This window comes from Esox lucius, chromosome 3 (genome assembly GCF_011004845.1).
Source record: "Esox lucius isolate fEsoLuc1 chromosome 3, fEsoLuc1.pri, whole genome shotgun sequence".
NCBI lineage: Eukaryota > Metazoa > Chordata > Actinopteri > Esociformes > Esocidae > Esox > Esox lucius.
In genome coordinates, this window is record NC_047571.1 from 35,423,512 (window position 1) to 35,448,148 (window position 24,637).

General features: G+C 43.2%; 2 protein-coding genes across 9 annotated transcripts; both read left to right on the forward strand.

The window, feature by feature from the left end:
* The first annotated feature begins 3,217 nt into the window (after positions 1 to 3,217).
* On the forward strand, positions 3,218 to 18,196 carry zgc:162816 (uncharacterized protein LOC571260 homolog). 6 transcript variants are annotated; one of them, XM_029118840.2, is made up of 11 exons: positions 3,218 to 3,327; positions 3,452 to 3,516; positions 3,622 to 3,771; positions 7,669 to 7,798; positions 9,203 to 9,350; positions 11,082 to 11,262; positions 12,854 to 12,972; positions 13,252 to 13,378; positions 13,895 to 13,957; positions 16,951 to 17,056; positions 17,350 to 18,196. In XM_029118840.2, the coding sequence occupies exons 3-11, from the start codon at positions 3,626 to 3,628 to the stop codon at positions 17,437 to 17,439; spliced, it is 1,110 nt and encodes a 369-aa protein (XP_028974673.1). In that variant the 5' UTR covers positions 3,218 to 3,327; positions 3,452 to 3,516; positions 3,622 to 3,625; the 3' UTR covers positions 17,440 to 18,196. The 6 variants fall into 6 exon arrangements, with proteins under 6 accessions (XP_028974673.1, XP_028974674.1, XP_028974672.1 ...); XM_029118841.2 differs by lacking the exon at positions 3,452 to 3,516 and having other exon boundaries at positions 3,609 to 3,771; XM_029118839.2 differs by lacking the exon at positions 3,452 to 3,516.
* Positions 18,197 to 18,281: 85 nt separating this feature from the next.
* orc2 (origin recognition complex, subunit 2) lies at positions 18,282 to 24,583 on the forward strand. 3 transcript variants are annotated; one of them, XM_034291456.1, is made up of 17 exons: positions 18,282 to 18,983; positions 19,193 to 19,263; positions 19,343 to 19,489; positions 19,564 to 19,650; positions 19,729 to 19,803; positions 19,925 to 19,959; positions 20,046 to 20,103; positions 20,197 to 20,378; positions 21,247 to 21,345; positions 21,503 to 21,612; positions 21,837 to 21,969; positions 22,091 to 22,187; positions 22,354 to 22,500; positions 22,980 to 23,151; positions 23,289 to 23,350; positions 23,759 to 23,872; positions 23,975 to 24,583. In XM_034291456.1, exons 2-17 carry the CDS (start codon positions 19,194 to 19,196, stop codon positions 24,028 to 24,030), a joined length of 1,644 nt encoding a protein of 547 aa, XP_034147347.1. In that variant the 5' UTR covers positions 18,282 to 18,983; position 19,193; the 3' UTR covers positions 24,031 to 24,583. The 3 variants fall into 3 exon arrangements, with proteins under 3 accessions (XP_034147347.1, XP_034147346.1, XP_034147345.1); XM_034291455.1 differs by having other exon boundaries at positions 18,282 to 19,042; positions 23,759 to 23,877; positions 23,975 to 24,581; XM_034291454.1 differs by having other exon boundaries at positions 23,759 to 23,877; positions 23,975 to 24,581.
* Positions 24,584 to 24,637: the final 54 nt, after the last annotated feature.

Genomic DNA, 24,637 nt, shown 5'->3' on the forward strand with positions numbered 1-24,637 from the left:
AGTGTTTTTTTTTTCCAGAGCTGTATACACCGATCAGCCATAACATTATGACCACTGACAGGTGAAGTGAATAACACTGATACACCCATCAGCTATAACATTATGACCACTGACAGGTGAAGTGAATAACACTGATACACCCATCAGCCATAACATTATGACCACTGACAGGTGAAGTGAATAACACTGATACACCCATCAGCCATAACATTATGACCACTGACAGGTGAAGTGAATAACACTGATACACCCATCAGCCATAACATTGTGACCACTGACAGGTGAAGTGAATAACACTGATACACCCATCAGCCATAACATTATGACCACTGACAGGTGAAGTGAATAACACTGATACACCCATCAGCCATAACATTATGACCACTGACAGGTGAAGTGAATAACACTGATACACCCATCAGCCATAACATTATGACCACTGACAGGTGAAGTGAATAACACTGATAATCTCGTTATCATGGCACCTGTCAGTGGGTGGGATATATTAGGCAGCAAGTGAACATTCTGTCCTCATAAGTTGATGTGTTAGGATCTGAGTGACTTTGACAAGGGCCAAATTGTGATGGCTAGATGACTGGGTCAGAGCATCTCCAAAACTGCAGCCCTTGTGGGGTGTTCCTGGTCTGCAGTGGTCAGTACCTATCAAAAAGACCAAGGAAGGAAAAGTGGTGAACCGGCGACAGGGTCATGGGCGGCCAAGGCTCATTGATGCACGTGGGGAGCGAAGGCTGTTTCTGTGTGGTCTGATCCAACAGACGAGCTACTGTAGCTCAAATTGCTGAAAAGTTCATGCTGGTACTGATCAAAAGGTGTCAGAACATACAGCGCATCTCAGTTTGTTGCGGATGGGGCTGCGTAGCCCTAGACCAGTCAGGGTGCCCATGCTGACCCCTGTCACTGACCCCTGTACACTGCTGAAAGCGCCTACAATGGGCACATTTGCATCCAAACTGGACCACGGAGCAATGGAAGAAGGTGGCCTAGACTGATGTCCACATTTGCTTTTACATCATGTGGATGGCTGGGTGCCTGTGCTTTCATGGCAACGGTAATCCCTGATAGCGTTGGATAATGCGCCCTGCCACAAAGCAAAAATGCTTCAGGATTGGTTTGAGGAACACAACAATGACTTCAAGGTGTTGACTTGGCTTTCAAATTTCACAGATCTCAATCCAATCGAGCATCTATGGGATGTCCTGGACAAACAAGCCAGATCCATGGAGGCCCCACCTCGCAACTCACAGGACTTAAAGGATCTGCTGCTTAACGTCTTGGTGCCGGATACCACAGCACACCTTCAGAAGTCTAGTGGAGTCTATGTCTCAACGGGTCAGGGCTGTTTTGGCAAAAGGAGGACCTACACAATATTAGGAAGGTGGTCATAATGTTATGGCTGTATATACACACACAGACACACACACAAACTTACTTTACACACACATACAGAAATACAGACACACATACACACAAACATACTTGACACACACACAGACTTACACACACATACACACAAACATACACACACAAGTAGTATTCTGTTTCTAACTAATGCCAGCTGAGAGAATGAAGAGGAGAGTTATTGAAGATCAGGAGAAGAAAACTGTTAACAGGCCACACAAAACAGACAGACACAGAGACAGACAGACACAGACAGACACAGACAGAAAGACTGACAGTTGTCTCTGATGCCCCCTGCTGTTTTAAACCTGCAGATCACTATATTACAAGCACCAGACATACACTCTAGTCCAGTAACATTCATCGGAGCCCTCATTCACTGTCATTATATATCAATTTCATAGTAATGAAAGTAAAACGTGCTGTAAAAGAAACAGCCTTAAGATATCTAACATGGAGACCTTTATGTTTAAAAGTGGGTCTACTTTTAGATCAAAAATGAAACAGAGTGCGCCTTTCCAGAAGTTTACTGGCTGAAGATGATTGAACAGAGGACAGACTCTGCATTAACAGTTTTAATGACGATCTTTTGAGTAATTGGTGCATTTATCTAATAGTTTTTTCCAGTCGGTTATTACTTAATCTGGTGCTGGGGCCGCTGTTATACTATAATACCATCCAGATGCTGCTTCCAACCCAGAACACGAAGGTCTTAATAGTTTTCAAACAATAACGCTACAGTTATCTTTATGGAATAACCCTAACCCACTACAGTTATCTTTATGGAATAACCCTAACATACTACAGTTATCTTTATGGAATAACCCTAACATACTACAGTTATCTTTATGGAATAACCCTAACATACTACAGTTATCTTTATGGAATAACCCTAACCCTAACACACTACAGTTATCTTTATGGAATAACCCTAACATACTACAGTTATCTTTATGGAATAACCCTAACACACTACAGTTATCTTTATGGAATAACCCTAACATACTACAGTTATCTTTATGGAATAACCCTAACATACTACAGTTATCTTTATGGAATAACCCTAACACACTACAGTTATCTTTATGGAATAACCCTAACATACTACAGTTATCTTTATGGAATAACCCTAACATACTACAGTTATCTTTATGGAATAACCCTAACATACTACAGTTATCTTTATGGAATAACCCTAACCCTAACACACTACAGTTATCTTTATGGAATAACCCTAACCCACTACAGTTATCTTTATGGAATAACCCTAACATACTACAGTTATCTTTATGGAATAACCCTAACCCTAACACACTACAGTTATCTTTATGGAATAAAGAATAATCAACTGATCAAATGCCAACAAAGATGGCCTTTCGGTTGAATGACAGAAAATATTGACTAGCTACTTTAGGGGTAAATACAGCATATTTACAAAGGAAGGGTGAACATTTACATGTTATAAGCGCCATTTTAAACATTGTAATATCATTCATAGATAATCCTAATGTTCATTTTTAATGTAATCCTGCTGAAATGTTCTGAAATATTATTTTGACTTTAGGAGACATAACATAGCATTTATCAAATGTATTAAATTGTTATTATTGAGAACATCGAGACTTTGGACAACTGATAAGCATTTCTGATTCCTAGACTTTAACCAGCAGCCTTGATTCTCGTGACTTTGTGTAGTACGATTCTTTCATTTGAACGAATCTGTCGGATTCTGACACAGTTCTGACAGTTCATTGAAAAGCTTGGTTTACACGTTCGCGAAACGCCATTCACTAAATGTTTGGTCACGCAAGAATACCGTAGAAGAGAGCAGCTGATCTGTAATAGTTTGTACTTATTCATCTGTCCAAAACATTTCCAACCTAAAAAAGGAGCGGGTGAGCTATTTTAGTGAGTATGCTTATGAAACACGCAGTTTTAGCAAAGACATTGTAGTTTAACGTTTCAGTTGTCTCTTTTGTACAATTCGCGCCTATGAGTGTGAAGTCATGCAAAAATAATTTAATTGACGTAGGCTACGATTTGCGAAATAATTCAAATGTCGGAAGATATCATTCAGCGGTAAAGCATCATTACTAGGTACATTCAGATATACTTTTACACAGAATTGTGTTCCTCTGTTATGTTGTTTGCTGTTATAAGTCTGGAATTATACTTTGTACTCATGTCAGCGTGTGTGTTTAGGACGATGGAGGGTGATCCGATAAGCTCCCTGTGCAGCCCGGCCATGGTGGTGGATGTGGACAAAGTGAAGAGGAACGCTGAGAAAATGAGGGAACGCTGGAGCAATTTGGGAGTCACTCTACGACCACACATGAAGACGCACAAGACCATGTAGGGTACAAACACGCGGTGACATCAGTATGTTCATGACAACCCAACACCGACAAAATCCCAATCATAACCCATAATAATTATATTAATACCGCCCCATAACCTATAATAATTATCATAATACCGCAACCCTAAAATCGCCTAACTAATGAACGTCAAAACCACATTGTCTCTGACTGGTTGGGTGTCCTCGCTTAGGTACTCACAAGAATAATGGATTTATTATCCCTATGGGGACATTAAAATACATGACCATGTAACCCTTGGAATTTTGTTGCAAGAAGGCATTACATTTGATAGTCCGTTTTCTTCCGCCTGCCTCTGAACGTATGGTAGTGATACGCTTAGGTTGTAGTGATAGTAAGGTTGGCTCGTTCTACTCAGATCTTGTCAAGTCGCTCAGTAAAAAGTTTGAATCTTTCCTGTCATTTCGTTCATTTGAGTCAGTAATGCCTATTCATGTGTTTTTCATGACATCAGTAATCAACTAACTTATTATATTATTATAGTCTACCTTAAATTATTAATTATCAATAAACATGTCTTAATGATGTTGCTGCCGTGATCTATCTTTCTCTGTGGATGTACATAGACGTTGATTGGAGAACTGAGCTGGAGGACCGGGTATGAAGTGATCATGTTGTAGAAATCCACTGTCAAATGTTCAAATGAACGAAACAATTGAACGTGTCACTAGAAAAAGGGCTTGTGAGCCCTGAGTCACACAGACACATGCTGGAGGTTTTGTCCCTGATGAACATGTTGCGTAAGCTAATGAGGCCCTCTAGAGTTTAGTAACACACAGCTCAGTCCCAGTGAAATGTCAATTTCAGATTTTTGGTGCATGCCCTACTTTCCAGACAATTCTGTTCCAGACAATCGCCTTCTGTGAGGCCGGCCTTCCTTGGCTTATTTTGAGAGATAACATTTTACCTACTATATATGTATACACGTGTGTGTGTATGTATGTATGTATAGATATATACATACACATAGATATGTCACTTTAATGCAAATTAGATTAGATTCTGTCACTCAAAGTTGAAGAGTACCTATGATAAAAATTACAGACCTCTAAATGCTTTGTAAGTGGGAAAACCTGCAAAATCGGCAGTGTTCTCCCCACTGTAGGTCACATTTAAAGTGGAAAAAGCTCTGACTATTAATTATCTTTGTCTCATTCTTTTACATCACAAGAACCTGGCATTTTAACAGGGGTGTGTATACCCACTGTAAGTCACTATCCACAAACAAACTACCTGACTCATATTTCTAAAGTAGTATTTGTATAAATGCAACCAGATTTGTCAGTCAACGCGACTTGTTGAGTGTTCTTTTGTGGTGTTGTGTGCATAGATGAGGTTACGTTTGTGCACAGACTTTTTGCAGTTATGTTTGAAGTTCAGGTCACATGTCAACGATCCACAAATGTGAGTGAGACCACTAGCTGAAATCTCTAATGTAGTAGAATATCTTGGTGACTTCCAGACAATCACCTAAGCACACAGTGATGTGATCTTCTACTATTTGGTTTCAACAAAGATACAACCAACTGTGTTGCATGATGTACCTAGCTAGCTACATTTGAAAAAACTACGGAGATTGAAATGACTACGGAGTTAAGAACCGTCCAATGTGTTATTAAAACCTGGAAGGATAGTGGTGAACCGTCCAATGCGTTATTAAAACCTGGAAGGATAGTGGTGAACCGTCCAATGCGTTATTAAAACCTGGAAGGATAGTGGTGAACCGTCCAATGCGTTAGTAAAACCTGGAAGGATAGTGGCGAACCGTCCAATGCGTTATTAAAACCTGGAAGGATAGTGGTGAACCGTCCAATGCGTTATTAAAACCTGGAAGGATAGTGGTGAACCGTCCAATGTGTTATTAAAACCTGGAAGGATAGTGGTGAACCGTCCAATGCGTTATTAAAACCTGGAAGGATAGTGGTGAACCATCAACTTCACAGAATAAATGTGATCAGGAAAAAATTCTTGAATGCCCGTGATTGGAGATCACTTAAACGCTTGGTGAAGTTGAATCCTACAAAAGTCGACAGTAGAACTCGTGGCCGTGTTTATTAGAGAAAGTAAGAGCATTTCCACACACACTGTGTGATGAGAACTCACAGGATTGGGACTACACAGCTGTGTGGCCACAAGAACACCAATTGTTTGTGAGGCTAATCAGAAAAAAAGGCTTGATTTTGTTAGGGAGCATAAAGATTGACCTCTGGAGAAATAGAGAAAAGTAATGTGGTCTGATGAGTCCAGATTTACCTTATTCCAGAGTGATGGGCACATCAGGGTAAAAAGGGAAGCGAATGAAGCAATGCACCCATCATGCCCACTGGACAAGACTCTGGAGGCGGTTTCATGATCTGGAGTTGCTTCAGTTAGTCAGGTCTAAAGTCAGCAACTTTGTGGCAATAAAATGAAGTCAGCTGAGTACCTGAATGTACTGAATGCCCAGGTTATCCCAACAATGGATTTTCTTCCCTCATGGCACGGGCATATTCCAGGACAACAATGCCTGGATTCATCAAGTTCAAATAGTCCAAGAGTGGTTCCGGGAGCATTATTACCAAGGTTTATTATTAACCCTAACCCTTAAATAGCCAGGGTATATTATTAACCCTAACCCTTAGATACCCAGGGTATATTATTAACCCTTAAATACCCAGGGTATATTATTAACCCTAACCCTTAGATACCCAGGGTATATTATTAACCCTTAAATAGCCAGGGTATATTATTAACCCTTAGATACCCAGGGTATGTTATTAACCCTTAAATAGCCAGGGTATATTATTAACCCTAATCCTTTGATACCCAGGGTATATTATTAACCCTTAAATAGCCTGGGTATATTATTAACCCTAACCCTTAGATACCCAGGGTATATTATTAACCCTAACCCTTAGATACCCAGGGTATATTATTAACCCTTAAATAGCCAGGGTATATTATTAACCCTTAGATACCCAGGGTATGTTATTAACCCTTAAATAGCCAGGGTATATTATTAACCCTAACCCTTTGATACCCAGGGTATATTATTAACCCTTAAATAGCCTGGGTATATTATTAACCCTAACCCTTAGATACCCAGGGTATATTATTAACCCTTAAATAGCCTGGGTATATTATTAACCCTAACCCTTTGATACCCAGGGTATATTATTAACCCTTAAATAGCCTGGGTATATTATTAACCCTAACCCTTTGATACCCAGGGTATATTATTAACCCTTAAATATCCTGGGTATATTATTAACCCTAACCCTTAGATACCCAGGGTATATTATTAACCCTTAAATAGCCTGGGTATATTATTAACCCTAACCCTTAAAAAGCCAGGGTATATTATTAACCCTAACCCTTAGATACCCAGGGTATATTATTAACCATAACCCTTAAAAAGCCAGGGTATATTATTAACCCTAACCCTTAGATACCCAGGGTATTTTATTAACCCAAACCCTTAGATACCCAGGGTTTATTATTAACCATAACCCTTAGATACCCAGGGTTTATTATTAACCATAACCCTTAGATACCCAGGGTTTATTATTAACCATAACCCTTAGACACCCAGGGTTTATTATTAGTGTATATTATGCTGGTCTTGGTGAGCACCACCAAATCAACACAAAAGGTAAAATAACTAGAAACCACACCTGTCAGTTCATGGAAGTTAGCAAAGTTCTCCTCAAAACATCCCAGATAGTGCCAGTAGGTGTTACGTGTTGTGTTGTGAACAGCTTTTATGGTCTCTGAGAATGTATTTTGAAGCATCAGCATATACACATACAGTATGCCAAAGGCCAATGTGGTTTATTCTCTTCTGTAATGTAATGACGTGTGTGTGTGTGTGTGTGTGTGTGTGTGTGTGTAGTGAGTGTGGTGATATAATGACAGCTGGATCTAGGCGGTGTATTGTTGTGTCAACACTAGCAGAAGCCTGTTTCTATGCTGACCATGGATACGACGACATCCTGTATGCCTACTCAGTGCCTTTCGACAAGGTACCCACATCTATACCCTACCCCCATCCCAAACATCTATACCCTACCCCCATCCCAAACATCTATACCCTACCCCCATCCCAAACATCTATACCCTACCCCCATCCCAAACATCTATACCCTACCCCCATCCCAAACATCTGTACCCTACCCCCATCCCAAACGTCTATACCCTACCCCCATCCCAAACATCTGTACCCTACCCCCATCCCAAACGTCTATACCCTACCCCCATCCCAAACATCTATACCCTACCCCATCCCAAACATCTGTACCCTACCCCCATCCCAAACATCTATACCCTACCCCCATCCCAAACATCTATACCCTACCCCCATCCCAAACATCTATACCCTGCCCCCATCCCAAACGTCTGTACCCTGCCCCCATCCCAAACGTCTGTACCCTGCCCCCATCCCAAACGTCTGTACCCTGCCCCCATCCCAAACGTCTATACCCTACCCCCATCCCAAACATCTATACCCTACCCCCATCCCAAACATCTATACCCTACCCCCATCCCAAACATCTATACCCTACCCCCATCCCAAACATCTATACCCTACCCCCATCCCAAACATCTGTACCCTGCCCCCACACCCTAACCTCTATATCCTGAACACAACACCTAACATCCATGTCTTATCCACTACACCATAATACCTAGCCTGTCCGTACACCTTAACCAGGTCCTCCAGGATTCCTCATGTTTTTGTTATGTCAATCATCACCAAACATTAGGCAGTGGATACGTATTTGACCAATCACCAGACTAGCATAGTAAAATAATTACATTATCGTCAAATTATGGCTCTTAATTTCAGTGAATTTTTGCTAATACTCTTATTCAGAGCAGTTTAATTTATTACTGATTGCATATTTTTTGTACTTCCCCAAGGGGCAGAGAGTTTTAATCAGTCGAATATGATTAAATGATTATTAGGATGATAAGGTTTCTACAATGAGTTGAAGGCCAGTTTGGAAGTGTCTGTGTGTGTGTTTGTTAATGCCTGAATGCCTGTGTGTGTGTGTGTGTGTGTGTGTGTTTGTGTTTATGCCTGACTGCTGACGTGTGTGTGTGTTTATGCCTGACTGCCTACGTGTGTGTGTGTGTTTATGCCTGATTGCCTACGTGTGTGTTTGTGTTTATGCCTGACTGCCGACGTGTGTGTGTGTTTATGCCTGACTGCGGATGTGTGTGTGTGTGTTTATGCCTGACTGCCGACGTGTGTGTGTGTTTATGCCTGATTGCCTACGTGTGTGTGTGTGTGTTTATGCCTGACTGCCGACGTGTGTGTGTGTGTTTATGCCTGATTGCCTACGTGTGTGTGTGTGTTTATGCCTGACTGCGGATGTGTGTGTGTGTGTGTTTATGCCTGACTGCGGACGTGTGTGTGTGTTCAGGTGGAGCAGTGTGCGGTGCTGGCCGAGCGCCTGTCTCTGTTCCAGGTGCTGTTGGACCACAGAGATGCTCTGGACCAGCTACGGAAGAGACCACTGACCCGCGGGCTGTGGCATGTCTGGCTCAAACTGGACTGCGCCAATGGGAGAGGTGGGTCAGGTGTTCGTTCCCACACAACTATCAATGTGTATCATAGTTATTCAAGGTGTACATGTTGATTCGGGAGTTTAATATGTAATCAGTTTGATAATACCAGCTTTTTTACCCTTGAGGAACTAGTTTTGGCACCAGTATTGAATATGTGAAACTAGCCAGCTAGCCCTGAAGCTAGCCCTGAAGCTAGCCCTGAAGCTAGCCCTGAAGCTAGCCCTGAAGCTAGCCCTGAAGCTAGCCCTGAAGCTAGCCAGCAAAGCCCTGAAACTAGCCAACTAGCCCTTAAATGTGCACTTCCATCATGACTATCATCCATCTGAAATGTCCTTCCTGCTGAAAAGTACCATCTTGCAAACAAATTAAACAAAATCACCAACTGACTGAGGGCTGGATTCAAACTCAGTCTGTAAATCTAAGTAAACAATTGAAATCACAGGCTGTTCCAACTTGCGTGAATTTCATCACAGCAACTCATATTGTGACTCAGTAGTGTGTATGACCCCACATTCCTGTATGCACTCCCGACAACGTCTGGGCATGTTCCTGATGAGATGCTGGATGGTGTCCTGGGGGATCTCCTCCCAGACCTGGATCAGGGCATCAGTGAACTACTGGACAGTCTATGGCACTACTTGGCGGTGTCGGATGCATCAATACATAATGTCCCAAAGGTTCTCAATTGGATTCATGTCTGGGGAGCGTGACCAGTCAATGGCATCTGTGCCTTTGTCATCCAGGAACTGCCTACACACTCTGGCCACATGAGGCTGGGCATTGTCCTGCACCAGGAGGAACCCAGGGCTCACTGCACCAGGAGGAACCCAGGGCCCACTGCACCAGCGTAAGGTCAGACGACGGGTCTGAAGATTTCATCCTGATATCTAACAGCAGTCAGGGTACCGTTGGCTAGCATGTGGAGGTCTGTGTAACCCTCCAAGGATATGCCTCCCCAGACCATCACTGACCCACCGCCACACTGGTCATGCTGGATGATGTTACAGGCAGCATAATGTTCACCACGGCGTCTCCAGAATATTTAATGTCTGTCACATGTGCTCAGTTTGAACCTGCTCTCATCTGTGAAGAGAACGGGCCGCCAATGGCAGACCTGCCAATTCTGGTGTTCTCTGGCTAATTCCAATATTGCTGCACAGTGCTGGGCTGTGAGCATAGGTCCCACTAGAGGACATCGAGCCCTCATGCCACCCTCATGGAGTCTGTTTCTGACAGTTTGGTGTGCAGTGTAGTTTTGTAACTCCATTAGCAAGCAAGCCAGGCAGCTAAATGATGTAACATATTATGCACATAGTAAGGAAGAGGGATAGTTGCACCATACATGTATTTTTTGAATGATGTGCGGCTTAAGCTAAGGTAATGTGTGTGCACATTTCATCTGGTTTAAATAACATACCATCTCAACTGTTTTAGTGAACTATAGCTATCTATCATCTAACATTAGCTAGCCTCCTTGTTTAGCTAGCTCAACTCCAAAACACTCCTGTAGTCAAGGACAGAGTTCTACCTACCTATCAAAAAAATATTATTTGTTGAAAACATCTTCTATTTGGAGTAAAGGTTTTCCATAGCTATGATGCAAAACAGTTTGTCACCAATATCTTACAAGTAATATACTCCTGGTACAAATAAATCAGGGGTATCTGAGATGTTTAAAAGTTGGAGCCACATTATGAATTAAGGCACAGATCTGGTTCTGGTTCTGTTCCACAGCCGGTGTTCTCCACTCAGAGCCAGAGGCGCTGCGATTGGCACAGGCCATCTTTGAGTCAGAGGGGGTGGAGCTGACAGGAGTGTACGCCCACTGTGGGAACACCTATAGCTGCAAAGGGGTGGAGCAAATACACTCTGTTGCTCAGGAAACCACCACCCTTGTACTTCAGTTCATGGAGAAGTAAGTAGACTAATATACATACTTTCTCACCTTCACACACAGACATATTGACTCATACTCCTTATCTGTGGGAGCGGGTAAAATCATACTCCTGACGCCCGATCACACAGTGACCGACGCCAGATCAGTGACCGACGCCAGATCAGTGACCAACGCCAGATCAGTGACCGACGCCAGATCAGTGGCTGACGCCCGATCGCACAGTGACTGGGGCAGATTGTTAGGGATTGTTATGTAAGTGGACAAGGGTTAGGGTTAGGGGTTAGATGTGGTTTTAACTTAAAATACACTCACCTAATGTATTATTAGGAACACCTGTTCAATTTCTCATTAATGCAATTATCTAATCAACCAATCACATGGCAGTTGCTTCAATGCATTTAGGCGTGTGGTCTTGGTCAAGACAATCTCCTGAACTCCAAACTGAATGTCAGAATGGGAAAGAAAGGTGATTTAAGCAATTTTGAGCGTGGCATGGTTGTTGGTGCCAGACGGGCCGGTCTGAGTATTTCACAATCTGCTCAGTTACTGGGATTTTCACGCACAACCATTTCTAGGGTTTACAAAGAATGGTGTGAAAAGGGAAAAACATCCAGTATGCAGCAGTCCTGTGGGCAAAAATGCCTTGTTGATGCTAGAGGTCAGAGGAGAATGGGCCGACTGATTCAAGCTGATAGAAGAGCAACTTTGACTGAAATAACCACTCGTTACAACCGAGGTATGCAGCAAAGCATTTGTGAAGCCACAACACGCACAACCTTGAGGTGGATGGGCTGCAACAGCAGCAGACCCCACCGGGTACCACTCATCTCCACTACAAATAGGAAAAAGAGGCTACAAATTGCACGAGCTCACCAAAATTGGACAGTTGAAGACTGGAAAAATGTTGCCTGGTCTGATGAGTCTCGATTTCTGTTGAGACATTCAGATGGTAGAGTCAGAATTTGGCGTAAACAGAATGAGAACATGGATCCAACATGCCTTGTTACCACTGTGCAGGCTGGTGGTGGTGGTGGTGTAATGGTGTGGGGGATGTTTTCTTGGCACACTTTAGGCCCCTTAGTGCCAATTGGGCATTGTTTAAATGCCATGGTCTACCTGAGTATTGTTTCTGACCATGTCCATCCCTTTATGACCACCATGTACCCATCCTCTGATGGCTACTTCCAGCAGGATAATGCACCATGTCACAAAGCTCGAATAATTTCAAATTGGTTTCTTGAACATGACAATGAGTTCACTGTACTGAAATGGCCCCCACAGTCACCAGATCTCAACCCAATAGATCATCTTTGGGATGTGGTGGAACGGGTGCTTCGTGCCCTGGATGTGCATCCCACAAATCTCCATCTACTGCAAGATGCTATCCTATCAATATGGGCCAACATTTCTAAAGAATGCTTTCAGCACCTTGTTGAATCAATGCCACGTAGAATTAAGGCAGTTCTGAAGGCGAAAGGGGGTCAAACACAGTATTAGTATGGTGTTCCTAATAATCCTTTAGGTGAGTGTATGTTACAACAGAGATTGTGTTTTCAGTTATGTAACATGTGTAAAGGTAATTGAAGTCTCCTTCCCTCTTTTTCTCTAGACTGAAGGCTGTAGGTATCACCTGTAAGTCCAGTATAGGCTCCACCCCCTCCTGCAGCCAGCCAATCAGTGACATGGCCAAGCTCAGTGAGGTGCATCCTGGGAATTATGTCTTTTACGGTTAGTCTGTGTGTGTTTCTGTATGTACCTTTGTGACCACAAGAACAGTGGTCAATCCTCCCTTTTGGGGACGTCCACCCTTTCCTTGTATTGGATTCACCCCAGAACTAGCAACCCTCATTAGAATCTGTAGTATTCAGCTAATCATCAAGTGTTTGAAGTGATCAGGTGCGCTAGTTCAGAACTACAACATTTTGAAACCTCTGCGAGTGCAGACAAGAAAAAAACACACCAGTAGAAAGCTGTGTTGTTACCTTATTGACTTTGTACTTCCTGTAGACGTGCAGCAGTCTGTGATTGGTTCCTGCAGTCTGGAGGATGTTGCTGTTAGAGTTCTGAGCAGGGTCATAGGTCACTGTCCTCACAGGAACCAGCTGCTTATTGACTGTGGCTGGACTGCACTCAGGTACTGTAATACCGCTACAATACTACCATAAACCTACTGCTATAATACTGTAAATACTACTCTTATTGCTACCCTGGCAACTGTAGTGTTTGGTGTCCATCTTCAGGACCATATATTCCATTGTCTAACTCGTCCAGCTGCCTGAGTTGTTTAAAACATTGTGTGATATATTACTGATATTACTGTTAGTATTACAACAATACTACTACTCCCAAACCAGCATTACTGATATTAGTGTTAGCATTACAACAATACTACTACTCCCAAACCAGCATTACTGATATTACTGTTAGTATTACAACAATACTACTACTCACAAACCAGCATTACTGATATCACTGTTAGTATTACAACAATACTACTACTCACAAACCAACATTACTGATATCACTGTTAGTATTACAACAATACTACTACTCAAAAACCAGCATTACCGATATTACTGTTAGTATTACAACAATACTACTACTCAGAAACCAGCATTACTGGTATAACTATTCTACTGACCACTTTCAGTCTGGATGGAGCTGGGAAACTACCGACCGGGTTTGCTGTTATAGAGGGACACCCTGAGCTCAGGTACTACAGTACTACACTAATACTTATACAACCCTGTTTCCAAAGAAGTTGGGACGCTGTGTAAAATGTAAATAAAAACAGAATGCAATGATGTGCAAATCATTTAAACTCTATATTCATTAGAAAATTGTACAAAGACAACATATCAAATGTTGAAACTGAGACATTTTATTATTTCTTGAAATACATATGCCCACTTTGAATTTGATGCCTGCATCACATAAAAAAAGTTGGAACAGGTGCTACAAAAGACTGGAAATGTTGTTAAAAAAAAAAACCTGGAACATCTCAAAAATATTAGGTAAATTGGCAACAGGTCAGTAAAATGATTGGGTATTAAAATATAATTCCAGAGAGGATGGGTCTGTCAGAAGTTAGGATGGGTCTGTCAGAAGTTAGGATGGGGAGGGGTTCACCACAAAATATCTCATCATCTACAGTACAGAATATCATTAAAAGATTCAGAGAATCCAGAGAAATCTCTATGCAAGGGACAACTCTGAAAACCAATATTGGATGGCTGTGATCTTCAGGCCCTCAGACGACACAGCATTAAAAACAAACACAATTCTATAGTGGAAATCACTGCACTGGCTCAGGAACACTTCCAAAAACCAATGTCTGTGAACACAGTACGTCACTGCATCCACAAATCCAAATAAAAACGTTACCATGCAAAGAAGAAATCATACATAAACATGATCCAGAACTGCCTCCGCCTTCTCTGGGCCTGAGCTCATTGAAGATGGACTGTGACAATGTAAAGCTGTTCTGTGATCAGACAAATCAAAAAAAATATTTCTGGGGATCATGGACGCCGCGTCTTCTGGACTAAAAAGGAGAGGGATCAGCACACAGTTCAAAAGCCAGCATCCATGATGGTATGGGGGTGCATTAGTCCACATGGCATGGGTGACTTACACATCTGTGAAGGCACCATTAATGCTGAACAATATATATACAGGTTTTGGAGCAACATATGCTGCAATCCAGACTGTCTTTTTCAGGGAAGGCCTTACTTATTTCAGCAAGACAATGCCAGACCACATTCTGCATGTATTACAACAGAATGGCACCATTGTAAAAGAGTCTGGGTGCTAAACTGGCCTGTCTGCAGTCCAGAACTGTCCTCCATTGAAAACATTTGGTGGATTATGAAACATTATTTGACAAAGGAGACCCCGAACTGTTGAGCAGCTGAAATCCTATATCAAGCAAGAATGGGAAAACATTTCACTTTCAAAACTACAGCAGTTGGTCTCCTCAGTTCCCTAATGCTTACAGAGTGTTGTTGAAAGAAGAGGAGATGCAACACAGTGGTAAACATGCCCTGTCCCAATTTATTTGAAAGTTTTATTTTTCCAAAAACAATACAATTTCACAATTTAAACATTTGATATGTTGTCTTTGTACCATTTTCAATTAAATACAGATATAAATGATTTGCACATCATTGCATTCTGTTTTCATTTGCATTTTAAGTGGCGCTCCAACTTTTTCTGGAAATAGGGTTGTACTATACAAATGATAGTACTACTATGTTACTACTAACACTTAGCAATGCTACTACTATAATACAATTAATACTGCTTATTCTACTACTACCACCACAACTAATATACTAGTAGGACCAGAATTGGGGAGTAACGGATTACAAGTAATCACAAAAAACTGTAACTGTAATCTGTTAAATTACCAACAAAAATATTGTCATCGGATTACAGATACTTTTGAGGGGAAAAAATACGATTACTTTTGGATTACTTCAATTGAAGAAGATTTGGTGCCGAAAATATTATGACACGTTGCATGTTTGAGTTTATTTTGTTTTATAAACATTGTTAATTGAACCAAAATATGATTTGCAAGCCTCAGTTGTGTGGGCTCGCATAACCAGATTAGTGACGGATGAAGCGCTTGTTTAATTTTCTCTGGTTTTGGTTGGTTGGATGGTTGGTAGAAACTGAGTATATCTACGATAATATTAGCCGAGCCATATAAAATGTTATTTCGTAATCTACTCTATGCATCTTTTCTCAGAACAATGATAGGCGATAGGACTACCTGGTGTTATATCTTTTTCAAATGTAAAAATGTATTTGTCAAATGCACCAAACAACAGAGCCAGGACGAGTTGCACCGAAGAACTTAGACAGGAATTGTTTAATAGATTAGGCAACTATTTGTTAGATAGCTGTATCATGGTGCTGCCGTCAAGATAAAACATTTTATGGAATTTACCACGACATTTGAGGAGAAAAGGTGTGACAATTTTGACAATGTTGATGGTTGAGCAAATCAGACAATTGCAGATTTAGTTTATGCGCTAAAAGCTACGGATATCTTAATGTTTATATACAACAATGTCAATACCCTTTTAGAGTAATTGCCATTTCTTTTTCAACGATAAAAAAACAAACATTGTTAACATTGTTAAAAAAAACTTGAATAAAACAATAGGGTTACGCATCATTAGATTTTGGGTTATGTTCAGATAAAAAGTCAGATTCAGGAAGATCGGGGGTTATTGGTTTAATTGGAATGACTGAATATCTGACAGACCTTTAGCCTGTAATATAGAGTTGTAGCCCAATCATACTGAAGTGGAAAGCAATGGTTTAGAAACCCTTTCCAAAGGCTGTACATAACCAATAAGGTAAAATGCTAATTGTGTTTTTATGTGTTTCAATTTATTATAGGCTATTCCTACTTTTTTCCCAATGCCTTTTAATATGAAAGTTATCTAAAAGTGATTCAAAGTAATCAGATTATGTTACTGAGATTGAGTAATCAAAAAGTTATGTTACTGATTACAAATGTGGACAGGTAACTTATAACTGATTACATTTAAAAAGTAACCAACACAACCCTGAGTAGGACTACTACTGTTATTACCACTACTTCTATAATATGCCTTCTAATATGCTAGTACATCACCACTACTACTTCAGTATTATAACAGCTGATGTTATTACTCATCCGTCTCCCTGCAGGTTGCTGTCTATGACCCAGGAGCACGGCAGAGTGGAGCCTCTCTTAGGACAACTAGACTATAGCCAGTACCCTCTGGGAACACTACTGACCATCATCCCCTACCACGTTAGTACTCATCCACTACTGTCTTCACCTACCCCTCTAGTACTCATCCACTACAATCTTCCTATACCATGTTACCGCTCATCCACTCCTATTATCCCTTACCATGTTAGCACTCATCCGCTACTATCATCCCCTACCACGTTAGTACTCATCTATTTTGCCGGTCCCTATAACGAAATATGGTATTTTCAGCTTAGGGGTAAAGATTTGTGTCCCCAAAAGGTTAGTAATACTGAACTGTGTGTGTGTGTGTGTGTGTGTGTGTGTGTGTGTGTGTGTGTGTGTTTTTCCAGGCATGTGCAACAGCCATGATGCATCCTGTGTACTACATCCACTCGGCCGGCCGGCTGGTAGGGAAGTGGATTCCCACGCGAGGCTGGTGATGCAGAAATGTTGCATCATGGGATATGTAGTATTGTATGGACCAGCCTGTAGTTATAGGAGAAATGGCTCCTATATCTACTATCCTGGGTGCCTTATTACACTGTCAGGTTTCCCCTTTGGGTCATCAGATAGTTAGTCACCTTTACGTCTACATGTAGGTACAGTCAGTCGTAGTGTGGGACAGCCTGATTAGAAAACTGCTTGGGAGATGTGGTTGAACTAAAGTGTTTTTCTTTCCCATGCGGACCGAGTGAGACAGAACATCATCAATGATAATGTTATTTTCTCCCCAGAAGCTACATTGCTATTGCCTGATCTTCCTTGATGCTTTGTAAAACTTTGACTTCCTTCAGATTTTAATATTATCTTCAAATATCTGTCTAATCTTTTTGACAGACAGTATTACCTCCAATTAAACACAAATTATTATTATAATTTTTTTTAACCTCCAATTTTGGGCTGGATTTGTAAAATGTTGATAACCAGTCATCAGTATTGTACTGCATGCATTCTGTGTTGGTAAATGCATTATAGCTGAAACTGGTTCCTGGATTGTTGACCTCTGCTTATAGATGAGTGAGCATCTCTTTACCGTCTCCTCCCAATTACAAAACATATCATTGGTGATTTTTTTTTTTAAACCTCAACATACTCTGCACATTTAAGGGGATTCCCTGACATAAACCTGTGGGATGAGCTGAAGAGGAGAATCTACAAGGATCTGGATTGATTCTGGATAATAAATGTTCACACATCCCTGCCTGTGTTCTCATACCTGATCAAACATTATAGGCAATGATTCAGAGATGTCACCTTGGGGGCTCATAGTACTAAAGTCAGGGGTGCAGGTAATCATGTTTTTATGAAATATATTGTTTGGTCCTTTAGCTCATCCTCATACAGTGCTAGAAGCAAGGTCTGAAGTAATAAGTAGATTTGAGATCAAATGTTATATTTCAACCTCTCTTGACATCAGAATGCTTTGTGATGGTGTACTTGTGTCTGCTACTTGTATTGCTGACGATTTGTTTGCTGATGCACACAAGCGAAAAACATGCGGTAGTTTCCTCCATTTGGTATTCAGTCTGCATATTCTTGTTTTGTCCGACAGATGGCAATATATCACCATTGATAAGCAGTTGAGGAAAACATTTATATAGAACTTAGATGCTACATTTGGGAAGTATTTTTCAACAGCCTTGGGACCATCGACAATAGTTTCTTTGGAACTCAACGATATATAACACACAGTCACAAACCACATACGAAGAAAATCTGCAGAAAATGAAGACTTGACGGTCCCGCGCGGGGCATCATGGGAAATGTTTTTCGCCATAAACCTTTAGGATTGGTCTAAATTATTCCGACGACCTTTGACTCAACACGTGATTTAAAAACTTTCAGGCTGGCGCGCGGAAATATGTCAAACCAGTTTTAGGTTGTGCGTGCTTTGTGTTCGTGTCTGAATTATTTTGAAGGCTGATATTTGTATTCTCTTCAGACGTGCGCTATAACGGAATACTTCACCTAACATAGTGACCAGGCAAGTCAAGAATCCCGGTAGCAAGATACCCACTATGATGAGGATTATAATGTTCCCATGTGCGTTGTCAGTATGACCGTGTAGGATATGATAATGATGGTGTGTTTGTCTCTGCAGTATGACCGTGTAGGATATGATAATGATGGTGTGTTTGTCTCTGCAGTATGACCGTGTAGGATATGATAATGATGGTGTGTTTGTCTCTGCAGTATGAGTGTGTTGGAAGTCAGGTTTGTGGGAGATGGAGATGCACTCGAACACATTGTGGACAAACAAGAAGGTAAAAGTAATTACACTAAGACACAGACACACGAATGACCGAGTGACTGACTGATGTTTAATGTACGTAATGTATGTAGGCCTGCGGACCAACAACAGTGTGCAGAGGCTGGTCGCTCTGAAGAGGACAGCAGAAAGGAACGGTCGAGTGGAAGATGATGATGATGATGATGATGAGGTGCTCAGTGAGCAACACTATGTCCAGGCCCTCGGCACAGATGAAACAGGTGTGTGTGTGTCGAGTGTATTTATCCAACAAAACTTTGCACGCAGCCCTGTTGACTGTGTGTGTGTTCTGCAGAGGGAGAGGAGTGTGTGTCGGCTGTAGGAGGTGCATCTGTATTCACCTTCCAGAAGGTCAAACGCTCCAACAGGATGGCCCTGACTGGTGAGGAAACCAAGAGACAGTACGCCCTCTTTTGTGTTGCTTGGTTTTCATGAAAAAAAAATGTGTGTGTGTGTGTAGCATCAGAGCTGGCTCGGACTCCAGCGAGAAGTGTGAGCTTCAGTACGAACCCCGACACGGACAACGACGACAGGAGTGAGTCCTCTTCATTGCTCTGTCGTGACTCCTGGTTGTCTGTCCCACATCTTTTGTGATTACATTGGTTCTGATATTGACCCTATCATGTACATGATGAAATCTTGCCCTTTATCTGTAGAACATAACAGAAGTAACAACAGGACTCCTAAGAAGGTGAGTGATGGAGAGAACACACACAAACACACCACACACAAACACACACAGAGTGATGACCTGTGCTACTTCCTGTTTACTCTCAGGGAAAGAAGAGGCAGTTTGTTTCCACGACACCCCACAGGCTCAGCAAGAGACTGTCAGGTGTTTATCCTTAAATCACCTATTGACCTTTACAACGGCCCCTTTATGAACTCTGCAGTAAGGACTGGAAACATACTTGTGTTTGTGTTTCAGCTCCCAGCCTGAGGTCCGACAGTGACAGTGAGCTGTCTCCCTCGGACTCTGAGGAGGATGAAGAGGAGAAACATGATGATGAGAGTGTGAAACAGGCCAGGACTCCCAGTAAGACAACTGCCACCGCTCTTTATAAAACACCTGCCAAGAAGAACAAGGCCGGCCCTGAACCACCCCCCCAGGTAGGAGACACACCCCCCCCCCACCCACCCCCCGTAAGAGACCGCCCCACCCCCAGGTAGGAGACACAACCCCCCCCCACCCCACCCCCCGTAAGAGACCGCCCCACCCCCCGTAAGAGACCGCCCCACCCCCCGTAAGAGACCGCCCCCACCCCCCGTAAGAGACCGCCCCCACCCCCAGGTAGGAGACACACCCCCCCCCCCACCCACCCCCCGTAAGAGACCGCCCCACCCCCAGGTAGGAGACCGCCCCACCCCCAGGTAGGAGACACAACCCCCACCCACCCCACCCCCCGTAAGAGACCGCCCCACCCCCCGTAAGAGACCGCCCCACCCCCAGGTAGGAGACACAACCCCCACCCACCCCACCCCCCGTAAGAGACCGCCCCACCCCCCGTAAGAGACCGCCCCCACCCCCCGTAAGAGACCGCCCCACCCCCCGTAAGAGACCGCCCCCACCCCCCGTAAGAGACCGCCCCCACCCCCCGTAAGAGACCGCCCCCACCCCCCGTAAGAGACCGCCCCCACCCCCCGTAAGAGACCGCCCCACCCCCCGTAAGAGACCGCCCCACCCCCCGTAAGAGACCGCCCCACCCCCCGTAAGAGACCGCCCCACCCCCCGTAAGAGACCGCCCCACCCCCCGTAAGAGACCGCCCCACCCCCAGGTAGGAGACCGCGCCACCCCCCGTAAGAGACCGCCCCACCCCCCGTAAGAGACCGCCCCACCCCCAGGTAGGAGACCGCGCCACCCCCCGTAAGAGACCGCCCCACCCCCAGGTAAGAGACACAAACAGAACCAGGTAGACAGAGACAGCCATCCAGGTAGACAGAACCGTCCAATGTGTGTAATGTTGTTTTTTGTTACAGGCTAGTCTAGTGGAAGAGTATTTTGAGGCTCACTGCAGTTCTAAAGTCCTCACCTCAGACCGCACCCTGCAGCGTTTACACACACCTAAACTAGACCGGGTGAGTAACTACACACACCTAAACTAGACCGGGTGAGTAACTACACACACCTAAACTAGACTGGGTGAGTACTTACACAACCACACACACGCAACCAAAACTTTAAGACAAAACTGAGTGGTGTCGTGTGTGTGTGTGTGTGTGTGTGTGTGTGTAGGACACATTGTTCCGTCTGCTGGAAGAGAAGCCGTCCTGTTATTCTTCAGAGATTGAGGTGCTCCACTCCAGTTACCATGAACACTTCAGCAAGTGGATGCTGCAGTTACGGTAATATGTGTTACTGGGTGTAACAGTGTGTTACCGAGCATTACTGGGTTTGTCTGTGTAATTTAGTATTGGTCTTGGGGTCAGAATAAGGTTTAGTGTCAAACTTAGTGGTTAGGAATTTAGTTTAGATTTGGGGTTAATTTAGGGGAAATTATTTTTAATTAGATACATTTTTGTTCCCAAAAAGTATTCAGAAGTATTATGAAACGTGTGTCTGTGTGTAGGCTAGGCTACAGTGTTTTGCTGTATGGGCTGGGCAGTAAAAAGGCCTTACTGGAGGAGTTCAGAGTGTCGATGCTCTGTCAGGAGACACACCTGGTGGTCAACGGATTCTTCCCTTCAATCACCCTCAAATCGGTCAGTATTCTAACACACACACACACACACACACAGCCCTTCATTAACTTCAAATCACTCTGGAACCTAACACACATACATCCCCCTGGTGTGTGTGTGTGTGTGTTCTCCTGTTCGGAAGATCCTGACTGCTCTATCAGCTGAGGTTCTAGAATACCAGGGAACATTCCGGAACCCTGCTGACCAGCTACAGTACATCACCACCACCCTCAGAGAACGTGAGTCCGTCCGTCCGTCCGTCCCCACACACACACACAGAGCACTAAAGGGCTTGTGAGGCTCGTCTTCTGTTGGTTTGAAAGCCAGCATAATCAGTAAGATGATGAATATGATGATTTTGCCAGAACAACCTGTTGACTAACCTTTTGTCTGTGCGCCCTTCAGAGCCTGACCTCCATGTGTACCTGTTGATCCACAACATTGATGGTCCCATGTTGCGTGGAGAAAAGACCCAGAATGCACTGGGCCAACTGGCCTCTCTACCCAACTTGCACCTTGTCGCATCCATCGACCACATAAACGCACCACTAGGTACATAACCGTGGGTGATAGTCATTATTGAACCTCCGGTATTTCTGCCAGGCATCTGAAAGTCTGTGTGTTTGGTATAAGGTTGTGTTGTGTTTTTTTACAGTGTGGGACCAGAGTCTGTGTGTCTGGTATAAGGTTGTGTTGTGTGTTTTTACAGTGTGGGACCAGAGTCTGTGTGTCTGGTATAAGGTTGTGTTGTGTGTTTTTAGTGTGGGACCAGAGTCTGTGTGTCTGGTATAAGGTTGTGTTGTGTGTTTTTACAGTGTGGGACCAGAGTCTGTGTGTCTGGTATAAGGTTGTGTTGTGTGTTTTTACAGTGTGGGACCAGAGTCTGTGTGTCTGGTATAAGGTTGTGTTGTGTGTTTTTACAGTGTGGGACCAGAGTCTGTGTGTCTGGTATAAGGTTGTGTTGTGTGTTTTTACAGTGTGGGACCAGAGTCTGTGTGTCTGGTATAAGGTTGTGTTGTGTGTTTTTACAGTGTGGGACCAGAGTCTTCTGAGCCAGTTTAACTGGTTGTGGTGGGAGTGTGTCTGTTTCCAGCGTTACATTGAGGAGACGTCCTATGAGAACTCTCTCCTGGTTCAACAGACTGGAGCCCTGGCTCTCTCCTCCCTCACTCACGTCCTACGCAGCCTCACGGCTAATGCCAGGTACACACACACACACACACACACACACACACACACACAGCATCATCATGTTTGGTCTTTTTTTATGACTTTTGTTGTGGCATTTGAAAATGTTTGACCAGTCTTTTGGGGGATCTTTTGATCTGATTGGTCTACAGGGGGATCTTTAAGCTGCTGGTGGAGTTCCAACTAGAGAACCGAGACAACCCATCATACACAGGTACACAGTCCCATGGGGGGAACCTCCCCAAAAAACATTCTGACAACATGAACTGGCAGCTAAGTAAATCAAAAAGCTGTGTCCAGAGGAATACACCAACCAGATAGGTAGCCAAGACAGTTTTAACATGCCAGTCAATACGCAACTCAGTGGCTCCAAAACACCAGGTCTATGCAATAAAGCCTAATTATGTAAGATGTTGATTTAGCTAACTAAACATTTCAAAACGTGTTACCTCTGTTAAAACCTCCAGTTACCAGGCACCCTCCTGGAAGTATTTTTGTTGATTTCTTTGCTACAGTCCATCTTGACTCAGCACTGCCTGCTGAAAGTAAATATTGGTGAATGTGGACAGCTATAAGCATAAGAACCACACTGAAATGAACCAGCCAACAACTGTCTGTACAGGCCTGTCCTTCCAGGAGTTCTACCAGCGCTGTCGTGAGGCCTTCCTTGTGAACTCTGACCTCACCCTCCGGACCCAGCTCACAGAGTTCAGAGATCACAAACTGATCCGCACGCGTAAGGTACACACACACACACACACACACACACACAGCTATCAACAACACACAGCTCAGCGACCATCGGTTGAAACTGACAGCATTTGCAATGATCCCCCAGGGTGCCGATGGAGTGGAGTACTTGCTAGTTGCTGTGGAGACCAGCACATTGACTGACTTCCTAGAGAAGGAGGAAGTGGAGTGAGGAGCGAGCAAGGCGAGGACATGGACGATGTGGCTGACAGCCCTGGGACAGAGTTCCGTAATGTAATCTGATCCATAAGGCGGGATCTGATCCTGGATTGACAGTCTTAATCTGAGACTACAATGTGAATGCAGGCCCAGGTCTGTCCATCCTGGAATACGGGTTCCATTCTTACTAGAGCTGTATAACTTCAGTGATACAAGCCCTGATCATTGGTGTTCGCAAATTAGAGAGACCGGTCAGCTACATCAGGGACCAGTGTTTGAGTCATCTGCAGCCACCATGCTGCTCTCATCTGTCCGGTTTGTCCCCCAGGAAGTGCACTGGCTGTGGCAACAGTGATCTCAATAACCACCTCTGTAAAAGCCCCTCTGTAGTGTAAATGCTGCATTCACACTGGCAGCCCAATTTAGATATTTTCTGATCCATTGTCTGATTGGCCAAAATATCAAATACAAGAGAAAATATCAGAATTACACTGCTTGTTAAAATGTTGCTGAATGTAATTTAGTGACATAACACAAACACTGTCATTGTTTGTAAATTTTTCCTGTTTAAATGTGTATCCATTGTCCATTT

What these genes read in the sequence shown, in the direction of transcription:
- zgc:162816 (XM_029118840.2), top strand. Translation starts at nt 3,626, where the DNA reads ATGGAGGGTGATCCGATAAGCTCCCTGTGCAGCCCGGCCATGGTGGTG. An exon ending in ACTCAGTGCCTTTCGACAAG is followed by an intron (nt 7,799 to 9,202) that starts GTACCCACATCT and finishes GTGTGTGTTCAG; the next exon opens with GTGGAGCAGTGTGCGGTGCT. An exon ending in TGACCATCATCCCCTACCAC is followed by an intron (nt 17,057 to 17,349) that starts GTTAGTACTCAT and finishes GTGTTTTTCCAG; the next exon opens with GCATGTGCAACAGCCATGAT.
- orc2 (XM_034291455.1), top strand. Translation starts at nt 19,194, where the DNA reads ATGAGTGTGTTGGAAGTCAGGTTTGTGGGAGATGGAGATGCACTCGAA. An exon ending in AGACAACCCATCATACACAG is followed by an intron (nt 23,351 to 23,758) that starts GTACACAGTCCC and finishes CTGTCTGTACAG; the next exon opens with GCCTGTCCTTCCAGGAGTTC. An exon ending in AACTGATCCGCACGCGTAAG is followed by an intron (nt 23,878 to 23,974) that starts GTACACACACAC and finishes ATGATCCCCCAG; the next exon opens with GGTGCCGATGGAGTGGAGTA.